Source organism: Neodiprion fabricii, chromosome 2 (genome assembly GCF_021155785.1).
Source record: "Neodiprion fabricii isolate iyNeoFabr1 chromosome 2, iyNeoFabr1.1, whole genome shotgun sequence".
Lineage (NCBI taxonomy): Eukaryota > Metazoa > Arthropoda > Insecta > Hymenoptera > Diprionidae > Neodiprion > Neodiprion fabricii.
In genome coordinates this window covers 18,644,741-18,663,817 of record NC_060240.1, presented here as the reverse complement: position 1 = coordinate 18,663,817, position 19,077 = coordinate 18,644,741, and the positions used below count along the sequence as shown (strand labels likewise).

Genomic DNA, 19,077 nt, shown 5'->3' with positions numbered 1-19,077 from the left:
AGGTATGACGCGAGGCGTACGAACATTCTTCCCAGTCCCACGCGCGGACGCACGTGCACCCGCCAACGCCGACTCGACGGCTTTATAACCCGGTCGCATGGCGATCTTTGCTGCTGTGATGATGGATTCAAGATTCACAGTTCTCTTTCGCTGTTTACCCTTCCCGCCAGTTCTAGATTTTTTCTTCGCAGCCGCTCCAAGTTTCGGCCGCTTTGCAGCTAAGCCCATTTCCTGTTAAGATTCAGCTTTCATGGTGTTGCTAACTCCCCAGGTTACAGCCTTTTCACGCACTTTAGCGTCCTTGGCCAATACGCGATTCCACGCCTTCTCAGCTATCACTTTGTCGGCAAGATTTCTCGCTGCGATATCACGATTCTTTGCGTATGCAATATCGTGGTCTTTACACGCAGCATCCAGCGGATTGATCCCCAAATCTCCACGCGCCAATCTCTTGGCCAATTCCGTTCCACGTCCGCAGTACTGATACCCTGGCACATGCAATTCAACTGGGAGATGATTGATGATTTTATTTAACGAACCACCACCGCGTCTCTTCCGTGTGCACGTCCTCACAGTCGGGCAACGACTAACGTGACTCCTATAAAAGGAGGAATTTATAGACCGTCATCTTACTTCTCGTTTTAATGCTAACGAAGCACCATGAGATTTCAAGATCAGCCCGATAAAATACCTATCGCGAATTTTAATAAAATGGTTCGACGTGGTAAGAGAAAGATAGGAAAACGACATGGAAAATTGCTGCCAAATACCGTGAGAGCAATGTTTTGCGGGCCATCCAATTGCGGTAGAACTAACGCTCTTCTCGCACTATTGACCCACGGCAATGGATTGCGATTCAAAAATGTCTACGTCTATTCAAAATCTCTCACCCAGCCAAAGTATCAATTTTTGCAAAAGTTACTAGAACCCGTGCAGTGAGTGGGTTATATCCCGTTTCGCGAGAACGATGAAGTTGTAAAACCGGAAGATGCTCGCCCCAACTCTGTTATGATTTTCGGCGATGTGGCCTGTGAAGAGCAGGATAATATCAGAGCATATTTTAGCATGGGCAGGCATCACGATATCGATAGCTTTCATCTAAGTCAAACGTATGCGTGCATTTCAAAATACCTAGTGCGCGACGATGCAAACTTATTGGTGCTATTTCGGCAGAATGATATGAATCTGAAACATATCTGCAACGATCATGTGAACACTGACGTATCAGCAATTTAAAGACTTGTGCTCGGCATGCTGGAATGATGACAATTACAGTTTTACCGTAATTGACAAGGATAGCGAAATCAATGAGGGGCGATGTAGGAAGGGGTTTGACTGCTTCATGAGCATAAAGTAACATAAACTTGCACAGTTTCGTTGTAGCAATCGAGCCGGCAACATGGAGAGTGCCAAGATTCGTAAGCATAGCGATACGTTGAGTAAAATATCGAAAGCATCTGATGTCATACGGCGGAAGCATAAGATGCTCAAGTTGGACAAGGACAGGGCCGAACAGGTTATAGGAGAGGTATTTAAGCCTTTAGTAACACCGTTGCAAGAATTGGTTGATACCTCAAGACAGCAGCAGCAGCATATGAAACATGAAATTAAAACGAAACTACCGGATGTGACAATAAAGAAAGAGGAGAAAAAAGATGACGAGAGTACCGGGGATGACGATGATGATGAGGAGGATGAGGATATGGATGATGGGAATTTCATGGATGCAAATGATAAAACACTGAAGTTTGGTGAAATTTCTGCTACAAGTACGCCGGTAAAGAAAACAATGGATTCCACGGCGCAATATTCGAAAATGTTTAGCACAAGTAAAACGATGGATTTGGGTACCACATACGGTGTTCGAAAGTAGACAAACGGTATGATGATTGGTGATACGCCGATCAATTTCATTGATAATCTGGTCAATGTGGAAGACCAAAGTTATAAGAGAACACCAGGATTACTTGAATTATTGTTTAAAAAATCGTCCGATACATCGGTTGGAAATGACGCGGACAAGAATAATTACATAAAAATTGTAACAACGACAAATGCGCATCGAAAACGTTACCAAGCCGATGAAAGCCTTCGAGATGATTTGAAAAGCGCGAAGTATAGAAATTTCATTGCAAAACACGTCGGCTCGCCGAAAAAATCGGGCAAAGGCTTACCCGACTATAAGATCGCGCGAAAGGATGGCCAAGATGTTGATTACGTCTACTGTGATGATCTAAATGAAATTGTGGATCGCCTCTGGCTGCTTATGGCGTCACAGGCTGCAGGCAATACCAACCATTCCAACGAAATAGTTTTCATTATTGAGGAGTTGCGCGAGGCCGGAATCGTTTCTTAGTGACGTGTAAACATAAAATCATCATTTGTTCAGTGACCGTCCAGTGATGAGCATAGACATAATCGGACGACACTCGGAGCGTGGTGGTGGTAAAAAATTCATTCGAGAGCCTCCGGGTGTCGGAATCAAAACCATCAACGACAATCAGTACTGTTGTAATACATAGACAAATTTATATTCTTGATTAATGGCCAGTATGAAGCTTGACGAGCCATCTATTGGCCAGCGATAGCTTTGCGTAGCGAGACGAGCTCGCGCGGGACCGTACGCGCCAAGATTCAATCCAGCTCTCTCTTTTCCTGGACTCCTTGTTAATAGGACATGTCGCACAGTGCTTTATGTAAATAGTCATTATACATTAATAAACTACTTTAATAATAATTCCATAGAACCGCACTTCCTCTTTTATATCCACAATTACGATAAAGACAGCAAACGATTGTGTAATACCGCTGATCCGCAGATGGAAAACGATGCCGTTTCGACGGCAACACGACAATGCTCGACCTCACGTGGCAAAAGTAGTCAAGACGTACCTCGAAACACTGAAATGGGAAATTCTACCTCACCCGCCATACTCTCCAGATGTTGCTCCATCTGATTACCATTTATTTAGGTCGATGGCACACGGCCTGGCGGGCCAGAGCTTCGATTCTTTTGAAAAAGTGAAAGAATGGATCGATTCTTGGATCTTATCAAAGGATGAAAAATTCTTCCGACGCGGGATTCGTTTTCTGCCTGAAAGATGGGCCAAAGTAGTGGAAAGTGACGGACAATACTTTGAAACATAAATAAGATACCATTTTTTTTTTATATAATTTTTAAAATTAAAAAAAAAACGGCGGGAGCAAAGTTGTAGAATACCTACCAACTATCATCGATATATTTTCCAAGTACGCGTGAGCGGTGCCGATAAAGTCCAAGAGTGGAAAAGATGTTACTGCTGCCATGAAATCTGTACTGATCCAGAGCCGTATACCTACACATCTGCACATTGATCGAGGCAAAGAATTTTACAACAGCGAATTCAAAGCCCTCGTGAAGCATCACAATATCAACATGTATTCGACATTGAGCAACTTAAAGGCGTCGATATGCGAACGTTTTAATCGAACATTGAAGAATAAAATGTGGAAGCGGTTTACTCTCCAAGGATCGTACGAGTGGATTGATATTTTGGATCATTTAATGAAGTCCTACAATAACACCAGACATCGCACGATTCGAATGAAACCGGTGGATGTTAGCACGGAGAATAAAAAACAGCTGTATCGTAGCGTGTACAAGCCTCGGCAAATCAAATGAAGTGATCGAGCGGGAAAATTTAGTGTAGGCGATCGAGTTCGAATCAGCAAGTACAAAAATGTATTTGAAAAAGGCTATACACCCACACGGAAGGACACACACACACGTGAGTACACTCTGCACGTCTTCTCCTCTCTCTTCCTCGACCTTTTTCTGCCGCTTTCCGCCCTCGGGCGCTCTTCTTTCAGATTCTCTTGCATGCGCCTTTCCGCAAGCCCGCTTGGCACTTGCAGTTTCTCTGCTACAAGCTTCTCCTGCCTGTCTTTCCTATTTCATCTGGAACTGCCTGTTTGGACATAACCTCTAGCTGTCAACGGTTTTGCTGCTCAAACGTCTCCGGCCTGACCACCTTGACCAATCAGAAGTGCTGCCTTTTTTTACTGCTCTGCTGCCCAGTGACACATCTCTGTTGTGTACCCGAGCCTGATCTCTACCTGCCGCTCCATCTAACGTACGGCTTGTCTACTCTTGACCTTCTCAACAACTGTCGGCAACTTACTGACTGTCTCCCACAAATACATGGCGCCCGCTCGTGTTTGCCGTATGTGCTTCAAAAATGTGGTAAAAGAGACCACCTTTTGCTCGGGCTGCAATTCCCACTATCATCCTGGCTGCTGCCGCAAGAAAATCTTGCAGACCGGTGTTCAGCATTGCTGCCCCGGTGCCACTCTTGAGTGCATACCGCCGGCGCACCGTCCACGTCTAGCTCATCCGAGACGCTCACTGCCTCACAGACTACGGCCGCAGCTCTTGACTCGACTTCTATTGAGGCGATTTTGCGTCACCTTACAGCCTATATGGATCGTCGGTTTGATGCGCTTGAGTCTCGGCTTGACGCCCTACCAGCATTGCAGGCTCAGATTGACGCCAATACCGCCCGCATCCAAGAACTCGAGGCCTAAAATCGCACGCTACAAGAGGCAGTCGAGGACTTGCGTAAGCAGCGCGATACTGATTGCACTGAGCGCCTTTGTGCTTCCGCTCGTCTGTGCGAAGAGGAGGTCATAATTTCTGGCCTTCCCTGTTCCTCAGCTGATGGCATTCGTCCTGCCGCCACCTCACTGGCTGCTGCGCTCGACCTTACCATTGCCAGATCGGACATCTTGGCCTGCCGTTTTCTGATCCCTCTTTCAAAGGCTCGGAAGGACACTCCGTTGCCACTCCTTGTGAGGCTTTCGTCCAGGGATCTCACCCATCGCTTATTGGCTGCCAAGAAGAATAAGGGGATTTTACGTACAACCGACCTACCCGTGGTTCAGCAGGGACGAATTTTCAGTATGAACGTAAATCAGCGCCGGCGCTAGGTATGAGCTAACCGGGCAACCGCCCGGGGCCCTGTTCCCGAGGGGGCCCAAAGACTGAAGAAAATAAGAATTTTTTTCGGAATAAGGTTAACTGCGATAATACATTATCCTGTGTGTGAACATCGAGATGATAGGTGTAAGAAAAAAAATATGAAAAAAAATTATAAAATGAGGTTGAACGATTGGGCCCTTGTAGAAACATTGTACGGCTCACGCTGCTGTACTAGGTTACCGGCGAGCACGGACCGCGCGGGGTGTTGGCTGGACCGACGGCCCCCACCACAATTTGTTCGGCTGCAGCGCATGCGCCAGTTTATAGCTCAAACGTCAAGCTACGTCGTGCGGCGCGGCGTGCCCAGAGACTACTATCAGACCACGCTGCTTGTAATTTGTATGGACTGTGGATTCACTGCTACGCTCTGTCTAGCTGAACCACTGTATTCGCATATTCCATAGGAACTCTTTCAACAACGTGAACATTTCTTGAAAATTTTCTCGCTACCTATTGTTGTTTCTTATTTTTTATTCTCGATGCTCTTTTGAAATTACTAGTAATTTGCAAACTCTCGGATATCGACGAAACATTTATTCAGAAGCTGCCGACGTTCCGGTCAGGCAGCGGCCGATCACGTTTAGGGCACAATCTTTATTATAGGCATTTCTACGGATATTCATATTACTTAACATTAATTAACCGCGTTCAACTTGACTTACATTGCATAAATTACGATTTGATTGAATTTTTCTGAATTTATTTTTGTAATTGTTGGATTGCACAAGTCATAGTCGATAGTCATTATGAACAAGCCCAAAGACTTATCAGGGTCCCAAAAGCGGAAATTAAAAAAAGCTCGATGTGAAGCGGACAAAAAAAGTGCTGTTTTTTTTTCAAGGCAATGTTAAGCGGTTGAGGTCTGATAATGAGGGTGGTGAATGTAGCCAAACCACGGATGATTTAGACCCCGCTTGTCCACCTTCCAAGGACGCCGTAGATTCTGATGGAAATTTGGACGCTCAGTCAGTGAATACCGGAGATATGACGATAGCTACAGATAGAAACAACTTGGCAGAAAAAGTTATAGAAAAAGATTCTACAGTATCAAATATTGATTGGCAAGATCCTGCTAAGTGGCCGAATAACATCAGCGACAGTTCACGCGTAGCATTGGTAAAGCTAGGGCCTACAAAAATAGATCGGAATACAATTTTTCCTTTTGATACAGATCGCCGGCGCTTCACCATAGAAAATTGTTATCGAACCCTGAAGAATGGCGAAAAAATGGAGAGATCCTGGTTAATTTATTAAGAGACTAAGGATTCCGTTTATTGTTTTTGCTGCAAATTGTTTGGCCTCCGCAACATTCCAACCCAATTGCAATCGACCGGATTTAGATCCTGGCGGCACTTGCAAGACAGTTTGAGCTCGCATGAAAAATCCAAAATGCACATTGAATGCATGACAGACTGGAAAGAACTCAAAGTCCGTTTAGATTGTAGAAAAACCATCGATGATGAGAATCAAAATTTAATCCAAAGAGAGGAAACCTATTGGAAACAAGTACTTGAAAGAATCGTTGAAATAATTAAGCATTTAGCTAAGCGGAATATGGCATTTCGAGGTACTGTCGATCGATTATACGAGCCGAATAACGGTAATTTCTTGAGCCAAGTTGAACTGATGGCGAAATTCGATCCTATTTTAAGCGAACATGTACGTCGAGTTCAAAGTGGGGACCTCCAGCGCGTTCACTACTTGGGAAAGGAAACTCAGAACGAATTCATTGACATCCTGGTGTTACGTGGGGGTGAGGGTGAAACTGGGCGGTGGTAGTTGATGATTAATTGAATAATCTAGCTCCCACGTAACGACAATGAATAATAATTAAAACTAAGAGAAAGACTTACCTTCCGGTAAGCCGGTAATTTGTAGGATCGTGTTGCTATAGACCTGTACAGGTCTGTGAGGTTTGTTTAAATAGTTGAGGCTATTTTATAATAAAGAAAATGGGAAGAGGGTCGCTCAAAATAAATGTTTAAAAAGATTTAACTGGTAGAAGATGTAGTATATTCTGGTTCAATTTAGTTATTGAAATATCTGGTAACAATCGATGGTGATAAAAATATATATGAGCCAAAAATAACAATTTATAAAGTTTTCAAATTGAATAAAAATCGCGTGTTATACTATTCTAGAAGATAATATTATTTGGTACCAGGAACATCTACTCTGAACGATGGTTATAACTAGCTGGTCGTGAATATTGTATTGTATTGTATCTCTCTTTTTAGATTATCTTAAATCGTTTAATATAATATATATATATATATATATATATATATATATATATATATATATATATATATATATATATATATATATATATATATATATATATATATATATATATATATATATATATATATATATATATATATATATATATATATATATATATATATATATATATATTTAATATATATATTTAATCGTTTAGTCTTATTTGTTGATTCTTGGAAACAATAAGTGAAATTTAATTGGGGGTAGTGAAGCTAGCCACCAATTCTATGCTTGGTTTTTTTGAATTTACTGAGGTAGTTTTGATTATCAAGGTGAACAAGAATTCGTCTAATTTAGAAGATTTACTCTCGGATTGACTTAGCTTTTGGGTGAATCGGTCGGCGAGATTGAGAGCCGTCGGATCGTGTCGGTCTGCGTCGGTAGAATGTTGGACCAGGGGCCTCACCTCAAATTTGGAATAGTTGATGAATCGAGTGATGTAGAACGTTGGTCACTAAGTCTTTGTAAATTTAGAATATCTTGTTACCGAGAGTTATAATTGAAAGTGTCTGTTTTCTGATTTTAATGTATGATGAAATTAATTGGAACGATTTATTTGTTGAAAATGATAGTGTAATTATTATTTTTATTACTTAAGATTACCTGATTCAGTTTGAATCAGGGCCGAACTTGGATTTAATTAAGGAAAATGGAACTGCATAAAAATGTCTATTCGCGAAATGACGAGATTTAGTAAAGAACAGAAAAGATGGAAATGTAGAAGATAGTGAGTCTTTTGCAATTAACAGATTAATTGAAGCTCGAATTTAACGAATTAGCGCGAGACTTTAGGCCGGTCACAATTGAGATTTTCCAAACGCTACTCTTGCTCGAGAAGGGCTAATACGGGTTGACGTCCACGCACTTCGCGACTTGAAAGACGAAAGACGCGGCTTCTTGGGCCCGAGGGTCCAAGGAGCTGCAGTTGTAATTAGTTACAACGGTAATTAGCCAATGAGGTGCGAGGGCGACCTCCTGGTGCCCAAATCCACATGGTCAGCGTTACTTCTCGCTCTTCGACGGTGTTCCGACGATTCTCAATCTCGTCGGTGACACATTGAAAATATAAACAAAAGATATCTGCATGCAATGTTCACACATTCATTCATACATTCCAATGAGTAATCTATTTTAATTTGACGGTTCTGAAGGTAGTGGTTTATCCTAGTTATTGATTATAATTTTAATTTAAAAAGAGTAATATTTCCAGGCTGAGCGCTACTGATACTAACTCAGCAGTCTCTCATCTCAGTTCTTGGTACCAGATAAATAGAATAAAGTTGAACCTTATACTAGGGATCATCGTTGGTCTCTACGTGACTTTTGCCAGGAGGGGTGGAACTCGCCGTTATTAGAATATGAGATTTTGATGAAATGATATCTGTGCATTGAAGAAATTAAAGCAATGAAATGAAATGGAATTTTGAAAAAAGTTACGCCAAGGCGGTACGTCGGGGCGTAACACTGGGTAATGCAATTTTCAAAGAAATTAGCAGGCGAGCGGTAGCCGCGAAATATTACTCCATAATTTTAGACTGCACCTCCGATATTAGTCATGAAGAACAAATGACTGCCGTTGTTCGATTTGTCACTGTGTCTAAAAACACCGTGGAAATTTGCGAGCATTTCATTGGCTTCGTTGTTGTGGACGATACAACTGGTAAGGGATTGTATGAAACGTTGTTAGATATCTTGAAATCAAACAATCTTGAATTGAATAACTGTCGGGGTCAAGGGTATGACAATGGCAGTAATATGAAAGGTAAAAATAGTGGTGTTCAGGCCAGAATTTTGAAGGATAATAAAAGAGCGTTTTTTGTTTCCTGCAGTTGTCACAACCTCAACCTAGTAGTTTCAGATGCCGGACATTCGTCCGTCACAGCTGAACTATTCTTTGGTGTTCTTCAAAGGCTATTCGCAGTCTTCGCTGCTTCAACCCAGAGGTGGCAAATATTAAAGGAGCACGTTAATATCAGTGTGAAATCATTGCCTGAAACTCGCTGGGAAGGGAAAATAAATGCTGTAAAAGCTGTGAGGTTCCAAATAGCAGAAATCAGAGATGCGTTGCAGGAACTTTGTCGAATGTCGCAAGGTTAAGATGCAAAGCTGAGATCGGAACTGAGAGGCCTATGTTTCGAAATTGAGTCATTGTCTTTTCTGATTGGATTGGTAGTATGGTATGATGTACTGCAAGTGATCAACAGAATCAGTAAAGCTTTACAATGTCCGAAAGTTGATTTGCATACTGCGATGAACATGATTGATGGTGCTCTTCTTCAATTACAAACCTTTCGAGAATCCGGTTTCGAAACTTGCATAGCCACCGCTAAAAAAATGGCTGAGAAGTTAGATATTTCACAAACTTTAACCGAATCACGTACCCCACGAACAAGACGATTCTTTGATTATGAGTCTCAGCACGACGAACGACCTAGCGATCCGATGAAAAGGTTAGAAATTGAATTTTTCAACAAATTATGCGATATAGCGATATCAAGCCTACGCGAACGTTTCGAAATGACCCAAAACGTTTGTGAACCATTTAGTATCATCCGAAACTCGGATAATTTTATGAGATTGGACAGAACCCAAATTTTGACTAAGTCCAAGGCTTTAGAAAATTATCTGACTGGTGAAGACGAGAACAGTGACATTGATGGTTGGGAGCTTGCCGAAGAACTGGAATCTTTAAAAGCTTACTTCGTAGCCGCTGGAATGACCGACTGGAGTGCACTCGTTATGATATCGCACATTATTGATAAAGGTCTGGATGAGATATATCCAAATTTCACTGTGACCTTAAGAATTTTCTTAACATTACTAGTAACCTCCGCGTCGGGTGAAAGGACCTTCTCAAAGCTAAAGCTCATCAAAACTTACCTGCGATCCACTATGTGCCAAGATCGACTGAATGGTTTAGCTGCGATGTCAATTGAGCATGGAATTTGCAACGAGTTGAATTTCAGCGATATTATAGCATCTTTTGCGAACAAAAAATCTCGCAAAGTCCCACTTTAAGACTTCAGTGGTCCAAAAATTTCTGATAAGGGGCCCGATTTTCAAGGCTCGCCCGGGACCAGCCGTGGGCTAGCGCCGGCACTGACGTAAATCAAGCTCTTTCCTCTGAATTTCATAAATTACTTATGTCCACCAAAGCTATTGCGAAATCTCGTGGCTTTAAGAACGTTTGGCACCGTGAGGGCGTCATTCTCCTACGAAGATCTGACGGCTCTCCTATTCACCGCATCTCATCGGCTGCCGCTCTAGCTGCTTTCGAGGCTCGATTCCCCGTGGCTACCTCCATCTCTCGCCTTTTCGGCCGCTGCTAGCTGCGACTGAAACCTGGCTCCACTCGCAGATCTCGGACTCTGTTATCTTGCTACCAGGCTACCACACGGACCGAACTCAGGTCTCTCTTGACGCTTGATGTCGTAAACGTGCACTCCATCAGCATCTCTTCCGGATAAAGGAGACTTACTCCTGATGGCGATTCTCCATTTAGATTTTAGATTTCTCTAGTTCCTGCTTCTCATGTTTCTATGTTTCTACTTTATTCTAATTTTTATTCTATTTGTTTTTTTGTTTTTTTTCTAACATTGTCTTTGCCGTCTTTCACTCTTCCAATTTTTGCATCCTTCCATCTCTATATTTTCTACTCCTGCCTATTTCGTAGTTCTCTGTCTTTGTTCTGTGCTCCTCTTTACACTATACATCAAACTAGGCTAAGTTTTTGGATTTGAGACTCTGAATATAGCTCAACTTTGTATACTTTTCTTGTTATTTCTCAACATTGCCATGGGAAAGATCTCAATAAACCATTAAACCATTAAACCCACTTGGACGACAGAAATATTCACCATGAGCGAGGTGAAAAATACCAATCCACCCACCTACAAGCTTACCGATTATCAAGATCATCCCATCGAGGGGGGCTTCTACGAGGAAGAGCTCACCAAAGTGAAATATGCCGACGACTACCTTGTGGAGAAAGTATTACGCAAACAGGGAAATCTGTTCAATGTGAAGTGGTTGAGTTTTCATAGTTCGCACAATAGTTGGATAAATGAAACAGACATGTAACATAATTTGTATGTATTTTCCGAATTACAATAAATGATTTTGAATATGCAAATATTTCCACATTCTATCTCCTTTGTACGCACATGTGCCATACCCTGTACTACGAAAATAATAATAATAATGATAATAATAATGATAATATGCAATTTTTCCATATGATCATTACACATTTTATTTTTTGGAAACGTTTTTTCGTTTTCTGAAAATTTTTTTACATTTTCTGAAAACTTTTCTCCTAATAAACGAATAAATATAAATGATTGCTTGATATATTAAAAATGAATGAATAAATGATTGTTACGTGTATAAACCGCATTTTGAAACTTCAAATCTATTAAATATCGTCTTGATCGTGAAACGTTTCCGCCCGATGGTGGATCGTCCGAGGCGTCAAACATCAAATATTTACATCAATTCTACGTCTACAGTTTTATCCTACAGCTATTCGGGGGCTGGGACAATCCCCCAAGGTACGGTGTCGGTCTGTCCAGGTATCAATTGCCGCTTGTCATCCTGCCAACTCAGAGCAAATTTTTTCTGTACGATCGTGTTTACTTTGTTTTTTTACTGCGTGTTCAACACTGTGGAAGAGTCAACTCTTGGTAAGCCGTTAGACAGCGCTCATAATCATCAAACGTGATGCTATTAATCGATGAATTTTTCACACCCTTGGCGCGCTTACTCACTTCAACGTCACTGTCATATTTTTCCCCATCCTCACCCATCGTAGTACATGCATACAGCTTTGCTCGCAGTCCCACAAACTATCTCATAATTTTACCATTATTTTCATTCTTCATTAGCCCTAGTTGTTTTTTGTTTTTAAGGGGAATACCATACACATTGTCGGGCAGATAGTCGGAGGTATCAAACATTGTATCTACATCACGTTTGATGATATCATTGATATTAGGTACATTGAATTGATAAATAAGGCCGTCTGTGTCGGTATACATCAATTTAGCTTGTTTATTCGAAAAGTTGGTTTTGATATAATTATAGTGAAAATCGTAGAAAAAGATTTTTGACAGATCTAGAATTGATGCGCCGACGTAAATAGGTTTGACGAAGTAAACTTTGACACGATTCATTTCAATGATAACCATATCATTGCCAAATACGGTGCAGCTGTGAAAACTTACTCCGGCAATAAGCGTTCTCGCACCACCTCTTCCCTCCCATTTTGTGAGCAATTTAAGGGGAGATATACACCTAGAAAATTGAAAAAATCGATTTTTTATTTTTACATTTTCTGAAAGTTTAAGGTCCTTAGAATATTTGGTGAAAATCGCAAATTAATTCTTCGAAAAATAAGGCAGTTATAACCGAGAACTGGAAACGTTAGATTTCTTTTGTGATAGAATTGTACAGTGCTCCCCCCCTAAGAAGGTCGAATTCGTCGTCGGCAACAAGCTTTAGTTGCAATGGGAATTCCGTCGACTGTAGAAGACATACACTATGGGCCTGGTATTGATGATTCCATGTAAGTTTAAAATTTTATGATTTTTTAATTCCTAAAATTTCAAACGTGTTTTTCTCAAAACTACGTTTTTCAATGCGGTACCCAAAATTTCTCAAAAACCAATGTACCGATTGCTTTGAAATTTTTTGTGGTCATTCTATATAATATTACCTAGTATTTGTCATGGGATTTTTTTTTTTCGTTACTTACTCTTCATTTTATAGCCAAAATAATTACACGTTTAAGGCCCGAAAATCGTTACCTATATTCAAATGGCCGCCATTTTGTTAAAAACCAATAATTTTGAAATCGGCTATGACAAGTACTAGATTATAGTATCTTATTTAATAATCTTTTTTTTTTTTTTCAGATGATTTTTGAAGATACGCCAGTGGGTACCGTGTGCGCCGATTTTTTCAAGGACCTCCAAGAATCCTACGATATCCTTGTGTCTTTTTGATATTTGTACATAAAACTAATTTGACATATATTTGAATGTATGTACTTTTAGATAATGAAAACTCTGATCTAAAATGAATGATTACTTTTCTTTGAAACATTTTTAAAATAGAACCTTTTTTTACGGCTTCTAGGTGTATATCTCCCCTTAACATCTTCATGATTTCGCACATTCTCCATAGTCTTGCCGAACACAGCGTTATTCATGAGTTTGTAAAAGTTTTTCTCAATTTCATTCCTAGACTGCTTGCGCATCTCTGTATTGAGCGTGCTGTAAGGATCGAGCCATGGAGATTGTGCAAACTTCAAAACTCTGTGCACTTTCGTTACTTTTAATCCTAAACTTCAACACTGCTTCAAATTTCTATAGTGCAATATAAACTTTGTTTTGGGGTAAAGGGTGGTCGCGAGTTTGGCATTTTCACTACCTGGAGGAGTAAAATGTTCGGGACAAAGAGGTAAGTCTTTGTAATCCTCGTGGAGTTCTACAGGGTAGTCCAAATCTACCTCTAGAAAGTAACCGATCGGCGAATCGTCCGGATGGTTTTTTATATCGATGTGCTGATACTCCCACTCGAACGAACCGATTGGTAAATACTCGCTCGTAGCTGCACCGTACAGATTATTCACGTCAAAATACGTGAGATACTTTTCCACGTTACTAGGATCAAAATCTTTTCCCATAAATCTATTATTGGCCCGAGCGTTTCGATTAGAATATAGTGCTACGCCACCTCGAATGACTCTTTCAATAAATAACACCATTTCAGGGTTGTCTAAAAGTTGCAAATTTACATTAGTATGCTTGAGCATCGCGTCAAAAGCAAGTCCCGGTGCAGTGTAGTAGTGCAACGGATCTAAATTGTCTGTTTTGAAGCAGCTAGCACGGAAATTCTCGAAAATATCGGCAAGCAAAAGAACATCGGTCTTTAAATGTAACTCTGAATAGCCCTCCAATGACTCCAAATGGAATTCCCCCCAAGCAGTTTTTGCGTGCTCGTAATCGGCGTCCCTAATATTTGAATTGGTGAGATGAGAGTAGGAATGCGTCTTTGCAGGTAATCGCGTTTCATTGAGTTTCCTCCAACAATCGACGTATTCATAGGGAAAAACGCCTTTGCGGGTCATCAAACTGAACTGAGGCGGGTTGTTATGAAATTCACGTGTTATGCGTTTATCGGTATCGGTCAAATATGTGGGAAGTTTATCGTTGCTGCTAGCCATAAATCGAAACGAATCGATGAATCTCAAGTGCATCATCGTTTTATCGACGCGTTCCGTGAAGGATATATATTTTTCCTTATTTATGGGTAGCAGTGTAATTTTACAGGGGAAAGTTGACGCGAGGGATTTTATTCAAAAGTGAGAATCGTAACCGGACAAATTGTGGAAAATTATTGGAATTGTGTGCGACTCTCTGAAATTAAAATTACACTGATTATGAGCAGAACCACGATATTTAGCCGTGGAGTGACAGTGATCGTAACACTTTTTCTCCTCAGGGGTAAACGGTTTTTCGCAAATATAACAATTCTTTGCACGCATGTGACGATCGCGTTGCACTTGGGGAAGAGACTTCATCGGAATTATGTTTTTGATGCGTGACTCTACTTGAATTGATAAATCTTTAAGCTGTTGCGTAAACCAATCTACGCAATCGACACCGCGTTTACCGTGGATCTCCGATAAAGTCTCATCGTACGCACAATGTACGTAGTACCCCACACTGTGCGGGATATGCTTTCGAATTTCACAAGTCTTACGAGTTTTAAATTCATCTACAGGTTCGGGGATTAATATACATTCGAGATCGGCGTATACGACAAACGGAACGGTGCCTTTGTTTTAAAAATTGGAAAATACTAAATTTTTACACTTGGGAAATTCCATGCGTACTTTATTTAGCATAATACAATCTTGTCGATGAGTTTCGTAGGCGTGTTTCACGCTAAAGTGGCTGGGTTTCACGACTTTTCATAGCGAACAAGTCCGAGCCTGCACATCCCCAACCATATTAGCGTGGGGTATGCAACGAGAGAAAAATCGGCAAACGAAAAGCTGGTAGTACGCAGTGTTTGGCGTGACAAAAATCTTGTCTTGCCAACCCTTGACCGGATGCTATGTGCACATTCAGTTTTTGGGTTTTCTGAGTCGTTAATCAGCGTGGGATATGTGGTGGGAAAACTTGTTCAACGAAAAGCAGGTAGCGAACAGTGTTTGGTGTGAGAAAAATCTTGTCTTGCCCGCTCTTGACCGGCTGGTATGTGTCCACGCAGTTTTGGGTTTTGCGACTCTTAATAGCGAACAAGTCCGAGCCTGCACATCCCTAACCATATTAGCGTGGGGTATGCAACGAGAAAAAAATCGGCAAACGAAAAGCTGGCGAGCTCTTGAGAAAATTTTCTCCTAGCTTATACTGCCTCCCCCGCATCACTCTTTTGTCTGTATGCCACGTGGTGCATGCTCTACAAATGATTGGCCGGCTGGTTTTTGCTCGGTGGAGGGTGGTTCCGACTCCTTTCAGTATAAATTCGAACAGCGCGGCAGTGGTTTGAAACTTCTCTAGTAATTTTGAAAATCCTTCGTGTGAAAACAAGCGTTTTTCTCCCCTCTCTTGCTGCTGTACCCATTATGCTTGAGGATTCGCTTCTGTTTACACACACAAATGTGCACCCATGGATGTGCGGCCGGCAGCGTGTGCCGCGGTAACAATACCAAGGTCAGCGCCCGAGAAGGGGTACAGCAGCGAGAGAGGGGAGGTGCCGATATTTATTTCGTGAACGAATAATAATAATTCACCCAGACGAACAAAACAGCAATTTCCGTGGCGGAAAATCTAGATGAAATGGTGCACTCTGATTGGCCTAGCGCTATCGCTTATAATTCAAAAACCATGCGTCGGACGAGCTTCCAAAAAAGAAATTCTCGGTTGGATTTTAAGGACGTATCATGCTGACTAGTCCGTGGGAGGCAATTTAGGGACACCCTGTATATGTATATGGTGCTACGCCAATCCTCTTACGATACTGTGTATGTTGAATTGAATTCCGTAATGATTATCACATTTGATTAGTATATTAACAAAGTTTTTCTATTTGTTTCAACTTTTCTGTATTCCCTATTATCATATCCATAAATATTCTGGAAAAATTTTAGAATCATATCGAAAAAATATGAAAGGATGGAAAAGAGGGTCATCAGACTACCCACCCCATTCACCACCACGATCGCTGACATGTAAGCGGGTGTGCAGAAGGGCGGCTCATGATAAGGAGGATGATGAGAATGAATTGACTGATAGTGATGCTGATACGCTAATTATCGACCCCGAGCGATGTATTGACGATAGTGTTGGTGATGATGATCGCGAGTTTGAACATAATTTGGCTGGCGAGCATCACCTAGAATCATCATCATCATCGAGTGATGTGAAGGATGAGGAGGAGGAGGAGGAGGAGGCGGAGGAGGAAGAAGCGGAGGTGGAGGGTGTTTGGAATGGCGGTGATGGTGATGACGAGTGGGTGGAGGTGAATGTACGGGAAGTGGGCATTGAGTTTGATAATGATTTTGACGGTTGCGAAGACGTACGCATCAGATTCGGTTGGCTTCTGGATGAGATTGATCGAATCCATCAAATGCTGGGAGACATCGATAGAGCTGACGATGATGGTTATTATTCGGACAGGGATTGGTGTGTAGCACTACATTAAAATAAAATTCTAGTATCTTCCACACCTTCTCCGTATCACTCATTTTGAATAGGTGGAAACTTTTTTGAATTGGAGATTTATCATGCATATAAATGATGAGTGCAGCAGCAGCATCAACTTTTCTACTTCGGCTTGCTCTTCCTACAGATTTTTCATCGCGAATCAATTTTAGTAAGAAAAAAAAAATGCCATCTCATTCAAGTGATGATGACGATGAGTGGTCGATCGTTGATTGCGGCGAGGATGAGCAGACTGAGGAAGAGATAATTATAGGCTTTTCCGAAGCAACACGCGAGTTCTCGTTGGAGGAACTTCGGGATCTCGTTGAGGACGCGCGAGCTGCTCGAGTGAGGCCAAACAGCCAACATTATATAAATTACGGTGATATATGTATGGAAATAATTGTAGAAAAATGGGCGAATGAAACTATCGTAATAATTATAGATGTCGAAAATGACGATGATGATGATGATGATGATGATGATGATGATGATGATAATGTTAGCGAACAGGATAACGATAATGATTTCATGGATTATTTTGAGGAATAAGCCACGCTAAATTCACAATTGTTGATTATATATTTTTCACAAGTAAAAATTCATAACATTTACATTTTGTACGACGAGAATGGGTGAAAGTTATAAAGATATATATTTGTAATGTATCCTATCTCTAGATTATAATTTTATCGAATAGTATATTTTTTTAATTCTATGTATAAGCTATGATATAATTGAGATTAATTTTATTGAATATTCTACATGTAAAGCAGGATGTAATTGTATATATTATAATAAATTCTATTGTTATTTTGGTAAATATTGTCCGTATTATCTATACACACGATTGCAACCTAGACAGTCTTTAATTAGAGGATTCGGTCTATCCACGATATCGCAATCGGATCCTGGTGTGTAATGTATGCTACATCTGCGGAAACTTGCGATGACGTAGTCCATTTTCATATTCTCTGGTAGTTTATCCCACGCATCATTGATGGAGTTTGATGCGAACGCGCGGATAAATTCTTTTGGTAAAAAAGTCATATCCTCGGACATCATTGCCCTTAAACCGTCCAATTCTTTGTACAGACGGAAGGATTTCTGGAGGGAGCTGGTACACTCCTTCGAATACCAACTCCTTATTCGCTGCACATTTTCAAAGGCGCAATTGTATGCCGGGATGTATAGTCGAAGCTTCTTCATAGGTGAAGTTGCCTCGTAGTTTTGAATAGAACCTTTTTTATCAATGTGAAGGATAGAGGTTGAGGTTTTCTTGAATAAAAAACTCTCGCGTTTGAGCCATCGAATTATGAATGTTTATTGGCTCTTGTGGGAAAGGCCTTGCGGCATAAAAACTCACGACGGATGAACTTGTATTTGTAAACGTATAAAAGCATGTGTCGCACACGTGAATGTGTCGATTGTGTATACGAATGTGTATATGCCGGTTACAGCCCGTTTGGCTTATGCCACCGCGATCTCGAGTGCGTTTCGTACTGCGATTTTTGTTTTATTCGATTCGATCGAATTCCGTATGATTTGCATTTGCCTTACTCGGAGGAGCGAACGTATATGAGAGTATGATTGGTGTTGGTAGTACACCAAGAGCGCTTGGGCTCGTTGTATGATGAAAGGGTGCAAGACCCTTGGTATGTGTGTATGGGCACTCGGTCCCGTGTAGAATGAGAGACACTCGGGCCGTACTCATCTACCTTACTCCGTAGAGCAAACGTATACGAGAGTATATTTGGACCTCTCGTCTATGGTCGTGGTACGAGAGAACGCACGGCGTCACTCACCATCGTCACTAGACGGACGACTTAACTGGACTGTTTTAAAAAATGCGTGATGCGCGCTCGCCTCTTCGTCTACGCGAGATTTGGCATCCCTGCGGAGACGAATCGTTCGAGCGCGGCTCGCACGGAGATCGCAATGACACGGGCACAAAACGACGCTGAGGTACTGAACACCCTCCCCCCGTTGGGAGTGCTAACGAACAAAATTATGCAAACAGTAGTACATGTCATTAGCCTTATTACAATTGATCCTTTTAGAACG

General features: G+C 41.3%; 1 protein-coding gene across 1 annotated transcript; it reads left to right on the top strand.

The window, feature by feature from the left end:
• The first annotated feature begins 8,869 nt into the window (after positions 1-8,869).
• Positions 8,870-10,321, top strand: LOC124174772 (zinc finger MYM-type protein 1-like). The gene is made up of 2 exons (XM_046554235.1): positions 8,870-9,395; positions 9,477-10,321. The coding sequence occupies exons 1-2, from the start codon at positions 8,870-8,872 to the stop codon at positions 10,319-10,321; spliced, it is 1,371 nt and encodes a 456-aa protein (XP_046410191.1).
• The last annotated feature ends 8,756 nt before the right edge of the window (positions 10,322-19,077 follow it).